Below are 18,147 nucleotides of genomic sequence, written 5' to 3' on the forward strand. Positions count from 1 at the left end.
ACGGCGTTTAAGACCCGGCGTTGACGCGATGCGTTCTTGGAGACGAGCCCGCGCTCCTGCCCATTTTCCAGTGGAGGAAAGCGAGGCACGGAGTAGCGGGGGATGGAGCCTGCCCGTCGCCCATCAGGCCTGGACTTCATTCCCGCTCCGTAGTACCCGAACCCACCATGGGCTTATCCACCCCCCCGCACTCAGTGTCCGCGAAGCGGGGCACGGTGAGCACCCGCCCTTCGCCCATAATTCTCCTTCCAGGGCCCTCCAGCATGCTTCTCCAGCCCGGTCCCTCCCTCAGACTTCACCATTCCTGGCCTCAGAGCCACCTGCTACTATCCATGACCCTGAGGACAGGCCTACAAGGGAGGCAGAGGGAGTGGGCACTCACGTGCTGGGGCTCAGGGTCTGGATCAAGACCACTGGTTCGTTGGGAACACCCCTGGTGATGCTCTACCGTCCACTGACCAGGCCCTGTGCCTGAAGCCCCCAGTGGCCATGACCAAGAGCACCAGTCACCTGTTGGGAATATCACTTTCCCTGACCCTGACAGCCCTCCAGGACTTCCACATTCTTGTGTTCCTCTTTCCCTCCACGTTGAACCTCTTCCCAGAGCCTTTAAGATGCAGTGTGGGCCCTGTGGGGGCCTACCTTCAGGTGCATGGGTGAAAATAGGGAGGAGGGCTAAGGAAGCCCACATCTCTCCTTCCCCTCAACCTTCGTCCAGTTGAGCAACACATTCAGTTGGTCCTTAATGTACGAATTCGGCCACCTCTCTGCACATGCACAGCCTCCTGTGGCCCTGAGCACCCCCTAGCAACTCCTACCTGGTATCCTGGCTTCCTCCTTTCCCCACACACAGGCCAGAAGGAGCCTACCTGCTGTCCTTCCTCTGCTCACAGCCCTCCATTGCTTCCATCATGCAGGTAAAAGGCCACCTCCTCACTGGGACTCACAACCCACCCTCATGCTCTGCTCTCCATCTTGCTCCCCATTTGCTACACTGGCCACTTCACAGTTCCTCCAGGACCGCCCCCCCACCCCTGCACACTCCTGCTTCAGAGCCTTTGCACTGGCTGTTCCCTCTGCCTAGAATGCTATTCCCCCAGATGTTAGCAGGGACTCTCCCTCACTTTCTTCAGACTTTATGTGCAAATGTCACCTGCTCAGTGTACCCCTGACTTTCCCATCAATTTTCTTGGCAGGCTGCTCACTGTACCTCCTACTCATTATTCCTGACCATGCACTCTGTGTGGGCAGGGGTCCATCCGGCCCATCTGACCAGGAAGAGGGAGGCCCAGCACGTGGGAGGTATGAGGCCTGCCTGGCCTGGTCGAGCATGAAGGCCCAGCTGGAGGCCAGAGACATGATTAATGCTGCAGCTCGCCTAGCAGAGGACCCAGGGATGCTCAGACAACTAGACGTGTCCCCAGAGGCCTGTGATGCAGTCCTGGATGTCCCAACTCCCCCGCCCTCCCACCCCGCACTATCTGGTCACCATGGCAGCCATCAGTAATGGGAGCACATCCCCGCCCACCAGCTGGGTCCCAGATGTGTAGAGTTTCATCTTGGCGGGACCAGTTGGAAGGCCACCAGCGGGTGGGTGTGAGACAGAAATGAAAGGTGGCTCCTGGCGCTGGCAGCTGAGACCTGACAAGGGGCTGCTAAGGGTCCCCTCCCCTGTCCCACCTGAGGGCAAGTCTCTTCTCTCCCGGGGAGCTCATTCCCACGCCGTTCCTCCCCACTCCTGACAGACGCCTCTGCCCAGGGAGACTTCTGTCACCTCCCTCCCCTGCTGAGCTCCTCACCAGGCAGGGAGGAGACAAGCGTGGGCCCTGCTGCTGGGGATCCCGAGCTCTTTGTCCCGTCCTGGCAACCAAGCACCATGGCTGAGGTGGGTGAGGCCAGACTCTGGCAACCCAGGTATCTTATCTTCTTCCTGGAGAGGCCCAAACACTGACCTAGGGACAAAGGGCACAGAGCCCCGTCCAGCTCGCAGAGCCCAGTGCAGCCCTAGGGACTTTGCACGGGCTGTTCATGCAGACTTGACTGAAGGCTGGTCCCCCCAGAACCTGCCCTGGCAGCTCCTTCCAGCTGTTCGGGTGGATACAGCCCAATGGTGACCTCATCTAAGAGGCCGCGCCAACAGATGCCAGCTAACGCCCTGGCTTTCTCTTACAGAAGGGTACTCCCCATCGATTTCTCTCTCCCAGGTGGAGAGCTCAGCGCCTCAGCCACCGTGCATTCCCACACCCACGCCCCAACAGCAGCGGGTCTCAGGTCTCCCCGCAGGGCAGCAGATGATCAGGTGGGCTTGGGTGGGGGGCCGGCATTTGCTCCCTGTACACACCCTCCCCACCCTCAGTGGCAGAACTGAGGCCTGGGCTCTCCCTACCTCCCTCACCAACTAAGGACCACCCTGGGATACTGGTTTTGAGTCCTGATGCCTCTCGTAATGGCTATGAGCATGCTGCACCTGTTTCCCTGGATGCCAGGTGAGCTTGGGAGACACGGCTGTGCCACCTGTAGCTCAGCACCATGGGGTGGCTGTTCACGGGGCGGGGGGCCTGTGCACCTGCTGCTCACAGACCTTGGTCTCCAGGGCTCCCCTCTCAGGAGAAGCCTTGGGTGACAGTGCCCAGGAACATCCCTTTTGAGCCACGGTTCCCACAGGTCCCTCCCAAAGTGGCCAGAGCAAACGTGGATGGTGAAGGGGGAGGATACCTGGGGTGGAGACATTTATTGACAAAACGGGGCCGGGCTAAGCTTGCGGCCTCCGCCTCTGGCCAGAGCAAGTGAGAGAGCACGAGGAAGGTGCCCAGCAGTGCGGGCAGGACGCCTGGCCCCGCTGTGCCACGGCTTGGGAACCGTGTCTGGGGCCAGCCTCAGGCGCTGGGAGCGTACTGCAGCACCAGCCGGTCAAAGTCATTCTCCTTCAACGTGGATTGGGGACGATGGGTACAGAAAGAGAAACAAAGAGAACATGAGTCGGGACCCCAGTCACAGGCCTTCCCTGGCCCAGCCCTGGGGATCTGGGACACACCGCCAGCTCGGGCTCACCTTGGCCTGGTATTCCTTGATGAAAGGGTGGGACCTGTGTGCGTCCTTCAGCTGGGACAGATAGCGGTTTGTCACCTGCAGGGGAGGTGAGGCGAGGCCAGGTTAGATGATCAGGGGCCCCCCAGGTGGCTCTCACACACAGGGTAAGGGGAGAAGGGGGGGACTTCCCAGCTGATGCCAAGCAAGAGCCCTGGTCTCCCATCGCCTCTGTCACCCCACCCTGAAATCAGGCTGATGACAGGACCCTCAGGGGCAGGGCCGGGTGGGCGGGACCGCCTGGAATAGTGCCTGGCACAGAGCCCACACTTAGCACACAGCTGGAGGATGTGCCACAGGGTTCAGGGGTAGGAGACTGGGAGGGACCTGGGACCCAGGCCCCCAGGAGAGGGCGGAGGGCCAGGAGCAGAGGGCAGGGCAGGCGGGACAGGGTTAGTGGGGGAAGGTGGGTTTGTCCTGGACACGCTGTACAGAGAAACCCTACATCCTGGTATTGGAACCTGGACCCCAGGCAGACCCTTGCCCCAGCCTCACCCCAACTCCCCAGGCCTAGCCCTGACTGCATGGGGCAGGGGCGTCTGTCCTCCTGAGACTAGGGGTCTGTGCCGGGGTGAGCAGGAGAGTCGTCCTGTCTGTGCTGCACTGCCCTAGCTCTGGGGGCCCTTCCACAAGGGACGGGTGACTGACAGGACGGGTGGGCCCCCAGCCAACTGGGCCAGTCAGCCCTCCTGCCCTCCCTGCCCTCAGGTAAGGTGGGCTCACAGGGACTGTTCCCCTGGGCCCCTTTTCTCTGTTCATTCACCCACCCCCCATCCAGAGGTGGCACAGGTGGGGGTCCCAGCTCAGCTCACCCTGAGCCACAGCCCACTGGTTAGTACGGCCGGTGGGTGCAGCGGGCAGGGCCAGGGAGCTCCACATGTGCAGCCAGGGTATGACCCTGGGGGCAGACTGCCAACAACGACCCCCCAGAGCCCCTCAGGCTGATGGCAGGTGCACCCCCCTCCAAAGGAATGGATTCTGCCCGAGACCCTGAGCTTCATCTCGAGCTGGAGCCACATCACGGTGCCCCTCCCCCCTCAGGGTTGCACCGTGGGGGCCAGAAAACCTCTCCCCCAAAGGGAGGCCCTACCTCAGGGGGCTTGCCCAGGTGCTGTGACAGGACGATGAGGTTGATCAGTGTCTCGGGGTGGCCACTGTCCTGGAAACATGGGGGACACCAGATGAGCAGGGTCACCTCCCCCAGGCCTCCACCCTGGCCCCATCTTGGGCAGAAGAATGCCTCCCACTGTCCCAGGGTGAAGACACGGCCCACACAAAGTCACACCCTCAGAGGTGGGGCAGGCGGGAGCTGCAAGACCCAAAGTGCGCCCACTGGCCACCCTGCAAAGCAGTGACATCAGGGCCCTCTCTTCCGCCTAGGAGGCAGCATGGTGGCGAGGGAGCCCCAGCCCCTCCCCGCCTCTCCGAAACAGGCTTCCCCTCTGTGCCTGCTGTCTCACCTGCACATCAGGAAGGGACAGAGCCCCGTGGCTTGTGGCAGGGGTGTGTTTATCACACCAACCTCAAAGTAACAGTGCCCAGACCAAGGCAGCCTCCACACCCTCAAAGCCAAGCTGTCCCCCTTGCTGTAAAAATGAGGTCTGAGACCAGGAGCAGACCCCACCCTTCTGTGGGGAGACTCCACTCCCTGCTGCTTTAGTCACCTCGCCGCTCTAATGGGGAGCGATGGCATGAGCTCACAGGAGCAACATTCCAAAAGGAATGGGGAAAACGGTCACAAGCATGGGGTGGCCCACAGGAACAGGGATGAGCAATGCCACGGGAGACCTAAGGCCATCGGGGGTCAGGGCCACGGGACGGCAAGCCAGCCCAGCTGGTGTCTCAGAGAATGAGGACAGATGGGTGTCATCTGACTGAGGACCCCACTGCCTTCTCCTTCTGGGGCAGAGCTGCCCCACCAGGCCAGGCGTTCCTGACCAGCCCTGCCTGCAAGCAGCAACCCAGCTGCAGTCAGACCCTGGCAAGGAGGCGTGGGAGCCAGCGTGGACACAGAGCAGCGCGCAGGGCCAGGCAGCTCTGCATGTGCAGCCTGAGAAGCACCTTCCGGCCCGCCCCTGATCTGCACACAGCCTTCTGACGGTAACTCGACTCCTCCCAGAGGTGAGGGGGAGAAGGCTGCCTACTGGTGTCCGCTTCTCATATTGAGAAACATTTTCCAGAGGCGCCTGGGTAGCTCAGTTGGTTGAACCTCCGACTTCAGCTCAGGTCATGATCTCACGGTTTGTGAGGTCGAGCCCCGCGTCAGGCTCTGTGCTGACAGCTCCTGTGTTTCCCTCTCTCTGCTCACACTCTGTCTCTCTCTCAAAAATAAACATTTAAAAAACTGTTTTTAATAAAAAAAAAATGGTTTCCAAAAATGGAAAAAACTTTGATGTTTCTTCTGATTATAAAAATAACACTCAAGACCTCCCACGGCGGTTGGGAGAAGACCGCTGGGGATACCCGGAGAGGACATCGCTCTTGGTCCCTCCTCCAGACAAGGACACGCCGGGCAACGCCACCCGGTCTGCAGCTGCTCTCCCCTCGCTGGCAAATGGCTGGCATCTCTTCCAAGTACTGGCTTAGGCGAGCAATCACATCAAGGCCCCAGACCAGGCAGCGGAAGCCCAAGCTGATGGGATCCCTCACGTTTCCAAGACAAAAGAATATTTTCATTTGCAATCCCAATTTTTCGCTGATTTGGCGTTAAAATACAATGCCACATGAACACGGCACAGGCCCCAGGTAGGTCCCGCAAGCCCGAGCCCGCGCCGCCCGCACCAGGAGCCAGGTCGCAGGCTGGGCCCGGTGTACCTTGTCCAGCGCCTCCTGCAGCACGCCCTCGGCGGCCTCCCAGCGGCCCTGGGCCATGTGGCAGGCCGCCTGCCCGTTGAGCAGCAGCAGGGTGGATGAGCACTTGTCGGCCATCTCCTGGAAGATGTAGTAGGCGTCCTGCAGCTTCTCGCCACCCTGCAGGGACAGTTCCAATACCAGTGGCTCGTCACCCTGCTCCCCGGCCCTACTGCTGCCCACTCCCTCCCAGAGCAGTGACACCAGCCCTTTGCTGAGGTGATCCCGGCACGGGCAGCCCCTGGCTGTCACCTGCAGTCCCGACCCCAACCACTCAGGTTCTGTCTCCCTGCGGAAGACGCAGCATAAGTTTCGTGGGGGAGCCTGAGACCGAGATGTGCTTGTGGAAAAACCAGCAGGGCAGGTCACCCTACTGAACTGGACAGATGCTGGAAAGCAGTCCCCTGAGGGCAGTGCAGGCACACAAGGACGGGGAACACATTTTAAGAAGCCCATACAAAAAAATGGCTCAGAGAAAGGAAGCCCAGTGCCAAAAGCCCAAACAGAGGCCACTGCCAAGAGATGGCGGGGGAGGGGGGCGGGGGTGCCCAGGCATGGAGGAGGTATGGATGGGTGCAGAGGAAGGTATGAGCGGTACACTGGCAACTGCCCAATGCCAAAAGCCCAGAGAGCAAACTGAGCAGGAGCCCAGCCCAGAGTCAGCCCCACGAGGACACCATACTGCCAGGGTGGCCCCTCTGTACACCAGGTCTGGTTCCAGAGCCCCCCAGCTCACCGCTCTGGCTCTGGCTAAGCCACTCAACTGTGAGGAGCTGGGAATGGGGTTGGGGCTGAGCAAAGTGGGAAGTGAAATGTGCCAGGGTGCAAGGGGTGGTGGGGCTCTCCTCAGGGATGGGCCCCGGCCCCGAAGGAAGCAGAGAGCCGATGTGTCCACAGAACCCCACACCAGCATTTCCCCCATGGGAGCGGCCAGCTCTGCATGCGGGGAGCACCTCCCACCTCCCAGGTGCCCTCCGCCGCCCCATTCCGCCAGCACAGCCCAAGGGCTCACCACAGCCAGATTGACCCATGCGGTGGCCAGCTGGGTGAGGGTAGCATCCTCGTCCTGGTCCTGCATTTTCTTCAGCTCCTTCCTGGGGACGGAGGGAAGGGTGGGAGGGAGCCCCCCGCACTGCTTGCTCATGAGGCACACACTGGTGCTGGCTCCCGGCCCTGGCCCGACAGCCCCCACCGCGTACTTGTGAAGCCCACCCCAACTCTGCAGGTCCCACTTCCCACGTCACAGAAGGAAACTGAGGCACGGACAGCACCACCCCTGGTCCCAGGCAACAATCCTGCAGGGCAGGGCAGGCCGACAACAGTGAATCACCCTGATGGGCTAGAATGAAGTAACTGGAGAAGCGATCACACCACTAATGCTCTGGGCCTCGGGAAGGGCTCAGGGAGGGTCTCCATGCTGAGCATCCCCAGCAGGCAGAGGTCTGGCTTCTCGAGAGCACGGGGTCTTGACACGGCCTGGCCCGCTGCTCAGACAGCCCTATGCATGGGCCCCAGCTGGGAACAGAGGGACAGGCTTACCGGGCAAGGTCCAGGCGGTCCAGCTTCAGCAGGATCTGCACAGTCATGGCCATGCTGTGGGACAGAGCGGGTGCTCAGGAGGCACCCTTGCCATGCTGCCGCCTACTGGGGCTTACTCCACGTGGGCACCACCTCCAGGAACATTCCCAGGAGAGCTCAGGCCACCAGCCCTGCCTCTAAAAGGATGACGCTGGGCAGAACTGGACTCAGCCCCAGGCACCACGCGCTGGGCCAAGCCTCCCACCGCTTCTTCCTGGGGCCCTGGCTCCCCCACTTCACCACTGCCTACACTCAGGGCTGGAGCTCTTGCAGGGTCCCAAGTCATCCGGCTCTGACTCTCCTGAAGCTAGATGCCATGGCCATGCCCCACTCCTGGTATGAGGGCGACACTGGCAACTGGTCGGGACCAGGAGCTCAGAGAGCCAGCTGAGTGGCCAAGTGCAGGGCCGAGCCCCCGGTCAAGGGTGCGAGTCGGTCACAGAGGTGCTGTGCGGGGGGCAGCTCTTACCCTCTCTGGTTCCTGCACCCATGGCTCCCCTCTGCCTGACAGCTGTGACCACCGATGACCTACGTAGTCACTATTTACCACATTTTCCCACCAGCACGTGACCCAACACCCACATCACTGCAGAGTCTACTGCCTCGTAAGCTGTGCGCCAGACCTATTTCTAAGCCACCGAGAAATCCGAGAATTTCTGAGTTGGGGAATAAGCAGATACAAAATGAATGTGTAGTGACCAACCAACAAAGGGACAGCAGGCAGCAGGGTTTACAGGGGACAGCTGCTGCTCCCTCTGGACCAGAGCCCCAAACACAGAACCCTGGAGGCGCCGCTGGCCCAAGTCACTCCCGGGGTGGGGGTGGGGCCGACTGCATGCTGCAGGAGGCTTCAGCACCCCAGCCCTGGAGTGCCCTGAATGGGGACCTGGCAGCAGGGGAGGGCCTGGGGGAACCTGGGGAGGGCATGAAAAGGCCAGGGCCCAGGGCCCAGGCACACAAGGCTTCATGTGGGGGAGGGGGTAGAGAAGCCTCAGGCAGAAACAAAGGTGCTTTCTACTCTGCCGTTGGGGACAGAGGGTTTCCAGCCCCAGGAGCCGTGTCCTTGGGAACAGCAGTCCAGTCATGCAGAAACAAGTGTCTCCTGGACTGAGAATGGGAGCTGCTGCCTGATGGGAACTCGGGGCCCCACCAGTCTCTCAGAGCAGCCCCCCACCGTTCCCATGACAACGCCAATGAGGCCCCAGGCAGCCTGGAGAGAGAGGGGCTGCTCAGGCCTCCAGGCTTCCCCCTGGGACAGGGCGAATGCTCACCACTCCAGGCTGTCCCCCTGGTGCAGGGCACGCAGGGCAGCATCCGGGTTCTGGTCGTGGAAGTAGATGGAGGCTGCCATCAGCAGGAAGGTGGTGTTGGTCACATCCACGCTCCTGCTCATCTCCCGGTCCAGTTCGGCGACAATGGAGTCTCTGTAACATGAGGCGGTTTAGGGCCTGCAGCCAGGGGTGGGAAGCAGCCTCACCCCCTCGGGCACAGATGGGTCCAGAGAGGGGGAGTCAGGCCCCCAGGGGAACACAGGAGCTGCAGGCAGGTAAGCCTAGCTGTCTCTGGCGAGCCCCACTGGGTGCCGGCTTCACTGCCTTCCCACGAGGCACTTCTCACCCTCACACAGAGACCAAGACTGGGTGCTTTCAGGCCCCGTGAGGGGTGTGGGGCAGGACAGGCCATGTCCACAAAGCAGCACGAATGACCGCCTAAGCCAATGCTTCTCCTGGCCCTCAGAGCCAGGGCGCTGAGTGTCCACACCACCCCCGGACAAGGAGGGACAGGCTGACTCGCCAGGGGTGCCTTCGCGGACACTGGAAGCCACACAGATGAATCTCATACCAGTCACGTCACTGCCTCCCCAGTGAGGCTGGCTGCATGTGGCCAGTGGGCAACATGCTGGGCTGGGGGCCAGGCTGGAGCCAAGGCTCAGCCGAGGAGCAGACAGTTCCCCGACAGGCCACAGGACATCCAGGCTAAGATCTCCTTAACTAGATAACAGTTAAGACCCCTCGTTTCAAAGGGCCAGTGAGCAGTGGACAAGAGAAGGGAAGCAAGGGCCAGGCCCCAGGTCGCTGCTGGACAAAAGGCACTGTTCAGGGTCCATGGGATCTCCACAAACGTGTGCGTGTAATGTGGGCTGCCGGGGGGGGGGGGAGCTCATGGTCAAGGATCTATGTCTGAGGGCCCCTGGAGGATGGGGATGTGCCACGTGCCTGACAGACAAATGACCTCAGATCAGAGACTACGTCCTGCTCTGCACACCCGACCCACACACAGGGTGTGACAGAGTTGGCGTGAAGCCCTCGAGGCCGCCCCGTGAGGCTTCCTGTCTGGTTTGGGGCACCAAAAGTAGACATGCTGTGTGCTGTTGATGTGACATCAGCAATGTACGCGGTTCCTGTGATGTCCCATTGCTAACCTCGGGTTCTGGTACTTTCTCCACAGCTTGCCTGCTGGGCTGTTTAAGGGGCAGCAGTCTGCGCTGCCAGGATGGACGCAGCCCGGGCCACTCCGTCCTTCCGTGCCCTTGCTCTGAGAAGTTCCCAGAGTCCCCTCCTCTCCCGAAAGGAAAATGGCATCTGTCATCCCAGCTCATGAGGTGTGGAGGGAGAAATGAGAGCCTCAGGGAGTGGCCTGTCATGCTGTCCTGGGGCTGCTGTCACAAGGCACCACACCCAGGGGGATGAAAACAACAGGATAGATGCTCACACAGCTCTGGAAGGAGGAAGTCTGATACCCAAGCGGGGGCGGGGAAGCTTCCCTGTGGGGGCGAATCCATCCCAAGGCCTTTTTCCTGGCTGCAGCTGGCTGCCCACAGTCCTTGGCATCCCTTGGCTTCTGTGTCACCCTGATCCTACCCCCATCCTCACGTGGCCTTCTCCTCTGGGTCTTCTCTATTTTCTCCCCAGTCTCTTACAAGGACACCAGTCCCTGGATTCAGGGTCCACCCCATATCCAGAATGATCTCAAAATCCTTAACTGGCTATACTTGCAAAGACCTCATTTCCCATGATGCTGCATTCACGGGTTCCAGGGGTCAGAACCTGGGGGCCCCCACTCAGTGGTCAATGCCGACCAGTAAATCCCTCTGAGCCTCATGCTTCGAGGGTGAAGGGGCCCAAACAGAAGACAGGACACAGAACGCTGTCTTCTGTAGGAGCAGTGGTGCGGGTCACAGCAGATGGCCTCGCCCATGCCTGGGGCCCAAAGACAGGGGCCTATGAGAGTAGCATGGTATCAACAAGGTCCCGATCAGCTGAGAAGTTCCAATGGACAGAGATTGGGGAAGGCCTTTCTCTGAAGCTCCTTTCCGCTATGCAGGACGCACCAGGTAAGTTGAGGGGGGCAGGGTTTGGGGCTGGGCAGTGGGTCAGGGAAGACCCATAGAGCAGAGCGTCTCCATGTCCTGGGCTAGGCTGCTGCCCTATCCCCGGCACCCCCTGGGGAGCATTTTACCTTCCCAATCCCAGGGGGCCTCAAAACCAACCATTCCTGGGCTCGGGGGGAACAGAAGTGCAGAGGGCCACACGGCTCCCACCTGCAGGGGCGGGGCAGGGGCAGACCTGGCACCTGGGCATCCGGCCAGCAATGGAACAGATGTCTCGTGCAAGCGCCCAAGCAGGGTAGGAACGTGCTTTCACTGAAGCTCAGGGAGGTGAGGAGGTGGGGAGAGATGCCCAGCCAGGCCCGCCCGTCCTCACCTCTGGCTGTCGTTGGCCAGGTACTCCGCGAACATGCGCACCGCCTGGAGCTCGGGGGCTGAGGAGGGCTTGATCTCATCCAGGACCACGCCGTACTTCCTCTGCCGTGAACACGAGCACACCATCAGCTTGGCCCGCCCTCCCCTGCGGGGCCTACCCTCAGCCCCCAGGAACACACAAGAGCTTTCGGGCTCCAGCATCACCCCGGCAGAGCCCCCACACCTGGAACCAGCACCCACTACCCCCGGGGACCCCTCAGCCTACCAGGTGCCGTGCTTGCTGCAGCACCTGCTTGGAGCCACCAGTGTCACTTGTCACCCATCAGGCCACAATGTCCACCACTGTAGCTGAAGACACCCAGCTCACTGCCCAGCCCTGATGCTGAGGGGACAGGGTGAGGGCCCTGCCAGGCTGGGGGGGGGGAGGGAACGTGTCACCCAGGGACAGGGGGTCTGGGCATGCACTTCTATAAATCAGGACATACACCCTTCCCTGCTGACACTCAGAACTGGTGGTGGCAGTCACTACCTGGAGGGTAACTGGCGCCAGGGGTCCGTTTTTCACCACATTCCTTTCCAGGTAGTTTTAATGGTCTTGTTTCCACGTACAAGTGTTTAAAAAAAAATGCATGTATACATTCCAAGGAGATTCCAAGGTACACCGGGGCAGCCTCTCTGCTGGGGGCCAGACACACTGGTCACCCTCAAGGTCAGGGAGCAGGAGGGGTTTTGCCCATGGGAGAATGGAGGCCCCATCAGGCTCCAGAACATTCCACGGAGGGAAAGATGAACAGAACCAGGAAACCCCTGAAGGCCTGATGCAAGGTAGAGGCTGCTGTGAAGCCATGTGTCACAACCAAGGCTGGGGGGAGAAGGGACAAGGGAGGCGGGCTGCCTGCGGGCCTGGGGCAGCGCAGGTGCTTTCCTGCATTCCCAGGGAGGCAACGGGCCTAGAGCCTGGGGTGAACTGTGCCCTCAGCCTACGAACGGTGTCAACAGCGGCACAGTCATCGACAGGAGCTCCCCACCAGCGTCCAACATCAGTTTTCAGTGAGAAAACCTGCCCGCTGGCTGGGGATGGGTATGTGGGATTCTCTTTACTATCGACTTGATTATTCCACAAGCCTAAACCTGTACTGAAACCAAAAAAATCTACTGATCGTGTAAAAAAAGAAAAAAGAAAAGGAAGAAATCGCTACACTGGCCCCCTGGCTTGGTGAGCCTATAACCTCGGGAAACGGCCACCTACTTGTGGAGGCCACAGCGACTGTCCCTCCCCTCCTTGGTCTGCCACCCGCCCCTGTCTGGTACTCTGTTCTTCTGTCCCAGGGGCACCGGAGGTCACAGACTGCACTCACCTGTGCAAGGTACGCTCTGTACAGGAAGACGTCCCTCTCCACGTCTCTCTCCGGGCTCGATGGCTGCGGAAACAGAGGCAGGACACTGGAGCCACGGGCCAGACAGGTCTTCAGTGGAGACCAGGAGCAGGCAGCTTCCCCAGCAGATCCTGGGCCCGAGTCCCAGCCCTGATCTTGCCCCACACCGCCGCCACCCTGGGAAGAGGGCTCGATCCTCACCCCTGTTCATCCAGGTGAGGGAAAGTGGGGCCCCCACTCCTGGTGCACAGCAAGGGGCCAGGGTGGAGCCCCAACCTTTAACCTTAGGACAGGTGGCCACTGATACCAACAACGGGCCCCCAGGGTGCAGTGGATGGAGCCAGAAGCTGCTCAATGGTACACATGGTCCAAGATGTCGAGGGGGAAGTGCCCTAGTGCTAGGCTTGTAAAAGTAGAGCAAACAGGCCCGGGGGGGCCGGGGTTCCCATCCAGAGGCGGACGGGTGATTCTGCAGAACACACGAGATGTGCAGAGGGGACTTCACTTTTTGTAGCCAATACTTCTTTGCAGCGTGTTCCTGTCTTGTTTTTGTCCCAAAACACTCTTTCAACAGGCAAAAGAGAAGAAACAAAGGTTTGCCTCACTCAGCTGGGCTGCCCTGGGGCAGGGACATCTGTGTCCAGCCTGGGCCATGCCCCTCAGCCCCACTACTGCAGAGCGGGGGAGGGGACATCACATGGCGGTCACCCTGGGACCACGAGGTTATGGGGAGGCCAAGCAGAGCCAGGAAAGGAAGAAGGCTCACAGGACTCAGACAGAAGCTTTGTGGCGAGGGCTGGGCAGACCTCCAGATCTGAAGAAACAAAAATGGCATCTTTTGAACAAATGCTTCTTAGCCATTTGCTGCTTGTGGATAGCTCGTCAGAATGACCTGAGAACAACGCCAGGAGGCCCATACCCACCAGTGATGGCGAACTCCAGAGTGGCCCCTCGCTGCCCCCAGACAACTCAGAGGTGCAGCCAGGCCTGAGGACAACGCATGCCATCAGAGGGGGCTAGAGATGGGGTGGGGGCTGCCCTCAGTACGGTCACACTGGACCTTGAGCTTCTTGAGGCTGTCTTCACTGCTCCAATCCCAACACCTGGGCATACAGTACCTATTGTCTTGTAGGCACTTAAGAAATGTCTGACAGGGGCGCCTGGGTGGTTCTGTCGGTTAAGCATCTGACTTCGGCTCAGGTCAAGATCTCACGGTTCGTGGGTTCAAGCCCCGCATTGGGCTCTGTGCTGACAGCTCAGAGCCTGGAGCCTGCTTCAGATTCTGTATTTCCCTCTCTCTCTGACTTTCCCCTGCTTGCGCTGTCTCTGTCTTTCAAAATATAAATAAAAAATAAAAAGAAAGAAATGTCTGACAGATGGGCACCTGGGTGGCTCAGTTGATTAAGCATCTGACTTCGGCTCAGGTGATGACCTCATGGTTCATGGGTTTGAGTCCCACATTGGGCTCTGTGCTGACAGCTCAAAGCCTGGAGCCTGCTTCGGATTCTGTGTCTCCCTCACTCTCTGCCCCTCCCCCGCTCATGCACTCGTAAGCTCTCGAGCTCGCTCTCTGTCTCTCTCAAAAATAAACATTTAAAAAAAGATGTCTGACAAGGGCACCTGGGTGACTTGGCCAATTAATCGTCCAACTCTTGATTTCTGCTCAGGTCATGATCTCACAGTTTGCGGGTTCGAGCCCCGCATCGGGCTCTGTGCTAACGGCACACAGTCTTGCTCGGGATCTTTCTCTCCCTCTCTCAAATACAAATGAGATTAAAAAAAGAAAAAAAAAGGAATGACAGATGACAGATAGGGAAAAGTCTTGACAACGACACAGCTACATCTGCAAGGGCAGTGACACACCACGTGTTCTACCTGGGGCCACCTCAGAGCTTGCAGAGCTTGGGACCCCCGTAATGAGCTACTATAAACAGGGCGCTTTGAAATAACACAATTATTCTCTCAAGGTCCTGGAGGCTAGAAGTTCAAAGTCAAGGTGTCAGCAGGACATGCTCCCATCAAAGGCTCTATAGGAGGATCCTTCCTGGCCTCTTCCAGCTTCTGGGGGCTCCAGGCATTCCTTGGCTTGTGGCCCCATCACCCCAACCTTTGCCTCCATCTTCTCTGCCTCAAATCTCTCTTCACCTTCCTCTTAGAAGAGCATCAGTCACTGGATTTAGGGCCTATCCTAAGTCCCAGATGATCTCATCTAGAGATCCTTTATGGAATTATATTTGCAATGATCCTTTTCCCAAATGAGTCACATTCACAGGTTCCGGGTGGACATATCTTTTGGGGGATACCGTTCAACCCAGCATAGGCTGCCCAAGAGGGTTTAGGTGGCCCATGGACCACATCAAACGGCCCAGTGGGGACAGTATTGTCATTCTGGATGCATCAGGGAGAATGTCACAGTTTTGGGCCAGTGCATGATTCCCACATCGCCAAAGAGGAAGCAGCTGCCTGGCTCAGAGGCTGGGCTGCAGCAGGCCTCACCTGCAGTGACCGCCACGTCTTGTTTTCAGTCATTCCCTAAGTACGGCAGGACGCACTGGTCCTCCCTTTCAGCAGCAATGGAAAGTCTGCACATTATGATAGGACAAGACTCAACAAACGTATTGCTAAGATGTAAGCAGAACAGACGCATGAGAGGAGCCACAGAGCAGAGCAGGAGTGTGACACTGAATTTCAGTGACCCTAGTGAGACAGGTGTCATCGTTCCCATCGAACAGATGGGGAAACAGGCGCAGAGAAGTACAGCGATTCAGCCCTGGCTGCAGAGAGTCGTAACCGGGCCAGAGGCTGAGCACAGGTCTGTCACCATCTATATTACCCAGCAAGGAGGCAGGCACACAACTGTGGTGGTGAGCCGAATAAGGGACCTCCCCCCCATCCCCAGCGATGTCCATACCAGTCCCTGGAACCTGTGAACAGCTTACATGTCACAAAAGGGACCTCACAAAGGTGATAGACCCTAAAATGGGGAAAGCATGCCAAGTTTGGGGGACAGCCCAGCCTAATCACATAAGCCCTTGCTGGCAAGAACTTTAATAGCAGAGAATAGACAGAGATAAGGCAGCAGCAGGAAAAATCCAAACAAGCCCAAGTGCGAGAAGGATTTGACCTGATGCCCTGTGGCTGGAGAGACCGCATGCAAAGTTGAGGACTGAGGAGGAGCCTCTAGTAGCTAAGGCTGGCCCCGGGCTGAGAGCTAGCAACCTGAAAGAGTCTGAAAGCAGATTCTCCCCGAGAACCTCCAGAAAAGACAGGGCCTGGCCAACACCTTGATTTTACCCGGGTGCAAGCCATGGAGAACTTCCCACCTGCAGAAACCGACAGAGAGATAAGAAATTTGTTTTGTTGCAAGCCTTGCCCCGGCGGCATCAAAAAATGAATACAATCAACAAGTGTTATTTCTGGGCCTGTGGGTGGCTCAGTCAGTTAAGCGACCGACTTCAGCTCAGGTCATGATCTCACGGTTTGTGGGTTCGAGCCCCGCATTGGGCTCTGTGCTGACAGCTAGCTCAAAGCCTGGAGCCTGTCTTTGGATTCTGTGTCTCCCTCTCTCTCTGACCCTCTCCTGCTCCCACTGTCTCTCTTTGCCTCTCAAAAATAAAACTTAAAAAAAAGTGTCATTTCAAGTTTAATGGCTTCCTGATGTCCACTTTAGGCTTTATCCCCATTATACAGATGATGCTCAGGGAAACCATCAAAGGTGAAAGGTTGGAAGCACGAAAAAGGAAGCCCTCTCGACTTCAGAGTCCAAATTCCTACCAAGCCTTGGCTGCCTCCGTGAAGAAGTCTGCCATTCCTTTGCTTAGTGCTCCAAAGGTCTCTAGCACTTTCAGAACAAAACCCAAACCTCTACTGTGGCTCCCTGCCCAGTGCCTCGCTCACCCCACCTCTGCTACACCGGCCTTTTATCCTTTGACTACACAGCACTCATCTCTGCCTCAGCACCTTTGCCGCAATTTAGGGGGTTAGATGCTTCTCAAGGTTCAGTCTCATGTTCAAATGACAGTCAGGCTGACAAGCCACCAGGGGCTTACCAGACCACTCCCACATGAAGCAGCCTCCTCCCACCATTTTCCAACTCAGCACTGTTGTTTTTTAAGAGAAGTGTATGTTGGCTTTTTTTTTTAAAGTTTATATATATTTTTAAGTAATCTCTACACCCAACGTGGAGCTTGAACTCAGAACCCCAAGATCAAGAGTCGCATGTTCTTCTGACTGAGTCAGCCAGGCGGCCCTTCACCTCAGCACTTTCTACTTCACCTTGCCCCCTTAAGCGCTCAAGCTGTTACTATATATCCACTCACTTCTTTACTTGTTTAACCTTTTCAGAATACTAGGCCCTATACAAGTCAAAAAAAAAGACTCCATTGAAAATATCAGAGGCCAGAAGGGGGCGCCCTCAAGCCCTGACACTGCAGGTCAAAGGCAGATCCCAGCAGAAGAGAGGTACCGTGGGTTCCCCACAAGACTAAACTTCAGTACCCCCACAGGAGGACGAAATATCTCCTCGCGCGGTAACTGCCTAGCCACGGAGAGACTGTCACAACTCAGGCAATGAAAAGCCACTACATTTCAAGCTCCCAGTTTACTCCACTGGATTTTTGTTTAAAACAGCCCCTCTCAACTTTCCCCTTTCCTCTGTGAAAAAGCAGTCCTCTCCTTTGGTCTCTGGACATGCCTACGGTTTTGCCATAGGTTGCACGTCCCAAACTGCAATTCTCTGTTAATCCTCAATAAACTCATTTTGCTGGTAAAATAAATGGCAGTTTTCTTTTTAAGGTTAACAACCATGAAGGCAAGGAAGACCTCTTAAAGATTCGCCAATGGTTCACTCTCAAAGTGTCCGGAACGTCCGTGGCCCTCCCTAAAAGTTTCTGCTAAGGGACCTGCCACTCCGTCTTCTGTCACCCACTGGCTGGGCCCTGCTGGCAAGGCTATTTTCCAGCTCTCAAAAAAACAACCTCACTCCCATCACTATCCATCACACCAGCCCCTGACTTGTTCATTTGCTCGGTTACTGTCTCCCTTGGGAGCCTGAGGTTTCCAAGACAGCCTGGAGTTTTGTCACTGCTTTGAGCGCAGCACAAATACACGTGAAAACACGAATGAGTTTTGTCATAGGGAAAGGGTAATTCCTCACAGCGCCCTATGAGATACGTGGGTGTGGGAAACGCCGCGAGGAAAAGTAAGATTTTTTAAATCAGGGCGCGACCAGTGGCCACCAGGAAGCCGCTTTCGCCACCACCATCCCTCGCCCCCAAGCGACCGCACCTTCACCCGCTGAGCCTCGTTAATACACTGCTGGTAGCTGCCAATGTAGAAGGCATTCTTCACGTCGAAGAGCTCGTCCACTTCTCCGGAGCCGCCAGAGGCCGGGCCTGGAGCCGGAGGCGCCATGTCGCTGTGGTCCCAGTCGCTCCCCTTCCTGAGGGACACGTCGGACGGAAACAGGGATTCGGTGCAAAGCACGCTGGGAAATGTAGTTTACTCGTTCCGGCCTGGAAATGAGCCAATGGGAGACTTAAACGGGAGTTAAAG

At 58.0% G+C, this 18,147-nt stretch overlaps 1 protein-coding gene across 1 annotated transcript; it reads right to left on the reverse strand.

Annotated features, from left to right (window-relative positions):
* Window positions 1–2,707: 2,707 nt before the first annotated feature.
* On the reverse strand, window positions 2,708–18,062 carry COPE (coatomer protein complex subunit epsilon). Its single transcript, XM_029918272.1, has 10 exons — window positions 17,881–18,062; window positions 12,577–12,639; window positions 11,220–11,320; window positions 8,787–8,939; window positions 7,477–7,530; window positions 6,950–7,031; window positions 5,902–6,057; window positions 4,178–4,246; window positions 3,052–3,126; window positions 2,708–2,924 (listed from the first exon to the last, which is right to left on the reverse strand). Exons 1-10 carry the CDS (start codon window positions 18,004–18,006, stop codon window positions 2,877–2,879), a joined length of 927 nt encoding a protein of 308 aa, XP_029774132.1. The 5' UTR covers window positions 18,007–18,062; the 3' UTR covers window positions 2,708–2,876.
* Window positions 18,063–18,147: the final 85 nt, after the last annotated feature.

This window comes from Suricata suricatta, chromosome 12 (assembly GCF_006229205.1).
Source record: "Suricata suricatta isolate VVHF042 chromosome 12, meerkat_22Aug2017_6uvM2_HiC, whole genome shotgun sequence".
Lineage (NCBI taxonomy): Eukaryota > Metazoa > Chordata > Mammalia > Carnivora > Herpestidae > Suricata > Suricata suricatta.